Genomic DNA, 4,555 nt, shown 5'->3' with positions numbered 1-4,555 from the left:
GAACCAGGCAGGGGGAGGGGGGTTGACTTGTGCACAGTGCAGAAGATGAGAGGTCGTTCATGGTATTGAATGGGGCGACATCCCCCCCCTCCCCACTCCCGTCTATATGGCAGTGTGACCTTGGCTTTGTGCACCCATTACACAATTCAGTGGCAGGGCCCAATCGAATCTGCTTCTGTCGATCAATATCCTATTAAAGCACCACACAAAAAAACGAGGAGGCGGGAGAGGGAGGGAGGGGAGAGAGAGCGAAATGAAAGTCTTCATAAAGTTAGCTGTTATAGCTACATCGTTTTTTAATTTATTTTGGTGGTCGTGACTTGGGCGGAATTGTAATTGGCCTGTTCAATACCGGGCCCGGGTAATTTGGGAGATTGGGTACCGCCCTTTCCTTTCCATGCCTCCCTTTTTCTCTCTCTCCTCCCTTACCTATCTATGTCTCGTACATTCTGTCCGTCTCTTCTGAGACAGTGCTCCTCTATTCTAGTTCACTGGTCCTTCTAGACATTCCCAATCAAATGTGGTATCACTACTTTGTCATGCCACATAGTCATGGCTTTATCTCTGTAGCCCAGTGCCAGTTTGACCAGGGCACCCTGTCAGCAGACAGCTGACCAGTTTAACCAGGGCAACCCCTGTCGAAGACAGTGACCAGTTTGACCAGGCACCCTGTCGCAGAACCAGTGGCCAGTTGGTTACCAGGGCACCCTGTCGAGACAGTGCCAGTTTGACCAGGGCACCCTGTCGAGACAGTGCCAGTTTGACCAGGGCACCCTGTCGAGACAGTGCCAGTTTGACCAGGCAACCCTGTCGAGGACAGTGCCAGTTTGACCAGGGCACCCTGTCGAGACAGTGCCAGTTTGACAGGCACACCTGTCGAGACAGTGCCAGTTTGACCAGGGCACCCTGTCGAGACAGTGCCAGTTTGACCAGGGCACCCTGTCGAGACAGTACCAAGTTTGACCAGGGCACCCTGTCGAGACAGTGCCAGTTTAACCAGGGCACCCTGTCAGGACAGTGCCAGTTTGACCTCAGGGCACCCTGTCGAGACAGTGCAGTTTAACCAGGGCACCCTGTCGAGACAGTGCCAGTTTGACCAGGGCACCCTGTCGAGACAGTGCCAGGAGGCACCACATAGACACATGGGGCCGGATTCACAAAACCTTAAGAAGAAATTTCTTCTTAACTGACATTTTTTCCTTAACTATAGACTTAAGAAGAAAGTTAAGCAAAGTTGCTATTCCTCAAAAAAGTTATTGGAAATGTTCTTAAGGTTTTTCCTAAGTTTCTTCAGAAGAAAAAAGTTAGGAAGAAATGAGATTCTTGAAAATGATGCTTTAGGATTTCTTCTTGGAAATGTACTTAGCTTTAGGACAGCTAAACCCTTGTCTTAAACGAATGGATACTTTTGTAAACATGAACGTTTTCTTGCACCACGGACACAGTTGGCTACCAGATATTTAAATACAGCAAGAAAACAAATTAAACGTGCATTAGCTAGCTAGTAATTAACAATATATTACAATATTCTAGAAGTGTTAAATAGCTAGCGTTATCTCGTCAATTTGCAAAGAAGAACTTGGCTAATCTACTTAACGCGTCGTTAGCTATGTTGTTGGCTATAATGTCGGGACGTGTTGGCTAGCTAAGGTAGCTACCTAACTTACCGGTTGCAGTGTCCCTCTACCACCATCTCTCCTATCATGGACAACATCTTCTCCTCCAGCTGGTCCACGTGAATGGTCTCTCAGCTCCCTTCTTCTTAGCAGCCGCCTTGATGTCGGACCACTTCTTTTGCCATTCCCCCGACGCCAGAGACAGACTCGGCCACTCTCGCCCATCCTCTCTTTTTGGTGTCCGCAGTGACCCCGCAGTTATCAAGTCTCCCCAACAGCAACCTTTTCCTGGCTGCTGTTTCCTCCAGCATCACTTCAAGCTCTTGTTTGCTTGAGTTTTTATTGCGCTTTCCTTTCCTTTTTTGTGTGTGTGTATAAAGGGTTCGCGAGCCAACTAAAACATTTTTATTCTCGATAAAAATACATTTTTATTCTCGAGACATGAAGCAAAAAAATACATGTAATAAAATGTAAATACCAACACTTTATTAAAGTGGGCCAAATCCTATCATCCCTGTCACATAGGCTTATTTATTAGTTTCAAGCATGTCACTAATGTCAATGCCACATAAGAAGATTTTTACGAAGTTCGGAAGAAAACTACAAATTCCTAAGGACATTGAATTGACGAACTATCATGAACTTCTTATTTTTGTGTCCTAAGCAGCTTCTTAAGTTTTTTTCGTAAGTCATGTTTTGTGAATCCGGCCCTAGGGCAACACACACCTCGACCAATGGTGTCCACCTCCAGATCATCTGCTCATAGTGGCCGCCATAGACACACACACACACACACACACACACACACACACGTATTCTCAAGCACATGAATAGACACGAGTACACTCACACACACTCTATCTAAAAACTAGTTGGCACCGTGCTAGTATTAGAGTGGCAAACAGCACCCATTTCAAGGGGCATGCCCACCTGGGATCCCTCCAACACACACACACACACACACACAATGGGGCCTTGGCATGGACCCCCAGAGACCAGATGACTGGGAAGAACAGGGTGAGCAAATTAATTAATAATGGAAGAGAGAAGGGCTGGCAAGGCCTTTCCTCCATCCTGCCATCCTTCTATCCACCCCCCCCCCTTCACCCTCAGCCACCCTGTCTGCCCCCTGGCACTCCCTGGCACCACCTCTGGGGATACTTAATGCACACACACATCACACACACACACACACACCCTTCGTCCACCACACGGTGTGCCAGCCTTGCCAACCCCAACAGCATCACCATGCCCCGACCGGCTCCTGTGCCAGTGGGCAGTGCCATCTGGGCGCCACACACAGCCACTGGCGGTACTGGCACTTGCAGAGGGGTGTATGGGGTTAAGCAGTGCAGCTGGTATGGCTCTTGTGGTTGTGCCACAGTAGCAGCACTCAATACGGGTGTTAAATATACAGTGCCTTCAGAATGTATTCACTGGCCTACAAACAATACCCCATAATGTCAAAGTGGAATGATGTTTTTGGAAATGTTTCCAAATTAATCCCAAAAATGAAAAGGTGAAATGTCTTCTGTCAATAAGTGTTCAACCCCTTTGTCATGGCAAGCCTAGATAAGTTCAGGAGTAAAACTGTGCTTAACAATAAGTTGCATGGACTCTCTGTGTGCAATAATAGTGTTTAACATGATTTTGGAATGACTACCTCATCTCTGTACCCCACATATACAATTTCAAACACAGATTTAACCACATAGACCAGGGAGGTTTTCCGATGCCTCGCAAATAAAGGCAGCCATTGGCAGATGGGTTTTAAAAAAGCAGACATCGATTATCCCTTTGAGCATGGTGAAGTTATTAATTACTCTTTGGATGCTGTATCAATAAACCCAGTCACTACAAAGATGCAGGCGTCCTTCCTAACTCAGTTGCCGGAGAGGAAGAAAACGCCTCAGGGATTTCACTATGAGGCCAATGGTGACTTTAAAACAGCTACAGAGTTTAATGGCTGTCATAGGAGAAAACTGAGAATGGATCAACAACATTGTTGTTACTCCACAATACATGTACTAACCTAAATGACAGAGTGAAAAGAAGGAAGTCTGTACAGAATAAAAAATATTCCAAAACAGGTATCCTGTTTGCAATAAGGCACTAAAGTAAAACTGTAAAAACAATTGTAAGAAATTTACTTTGTTATAAATATAAAACGTTACGTTTGGGGCAAACACAACATATCACTGATTACAGTACCACTCATATTTTCAAGCATGGTGGTGGCTGCATCATGTTATGGGTATGCTTGTCTTTGGCAAGGACTAGGGAGATTTTTAAAGATAAAATTAAACGGAATAGAGCTAAGCACAGGCAAAATCCTAGAGGAAAACCTGGTTCAGTCTGATTTCCAACAAACACTGGGAGATAAATTCACCTTTCACCAGGACAATAACCTAAAACACAAATCCAAAGATACTCTGGAGTCGCTTACCAAGACGACATTGAATGTTCCTGAGTGGCGAAGTTACAGTTTTGACTTAAATCGGTTTGAAAATCTATGGCAAGACTTGAAAATGGCTGTCGAGCAATGATCAACAACCAATTTGACAGAGCTTGAAGAATTTTAAACATGATAATGTGCTAGTATTGTACAATCCAGGTATGTAAAGCTCTTAGAGACTTACCCAGAAAGACTCAGAGCTGTAATCACTACCAAAGGGGATTCTGACATGGGGTGTCAATACTTATGTAAATGTCATGTTTCTTTATTTCATTTTGAATAAATAAATACAAATCCTAGAAACGTGTTTGTCATTATGGGATATTGTGTTTAGATGGATGAGATTAAAAAAAATTGAATTCAGGCTGTGACACGACAAATGTGGAGTAAGTAATGGGGTATGAATAATTTCTGAAGGCAGTTCCCAGTACCAGTAATACAGCGGTAGCTCACTGTGTGTGTGTGTGTGTGTGTGTGTGTGTGT

At 44.6% G+C, this 4,555-nt stretch overlaps 1 protein-coding gene across 1 annotated transcript in view; it reads left to right on the top strand.

Annotated features, from left to right (window-relative positions):
• The window catches only part of LOC111975824 (nuclear factor 1 A-type-like), a 159,985-nt gene that overhangs the window by 118,457 nt on the left and 36,973 nt on the right, over positions 1 to 4,555 (top strand). The window contains 1 exon segment of the mRNA XM_024004433.2: positions 4,241 to 4,270. Within this exon segment, the coding sequence (XP_023860201.1) occupies positions 4,241 to 4,270 (30 nt within the window).

This window comes from Salvelinus sp. IW2-2015, linkage group LG16 (assembly GCF_002910315.2).
Source record: "Salvelinus sp. IW2-2015 linkage group LG16, ASM291031v2, whole genome shotgun sequence".
In the NCBI taxonomy this organism is placed as follows: Eukaryota; Metazoa; Chordata; class Actinopteri; order Salmoniformes; family Salmonidae; genus Salvelinus; species Salvelinus sp. IW2-2015.
Note: the sequence above shows the minus strand (reverse complement) of the source record. Positions and strands in the feature narration are given on the sequence as shown.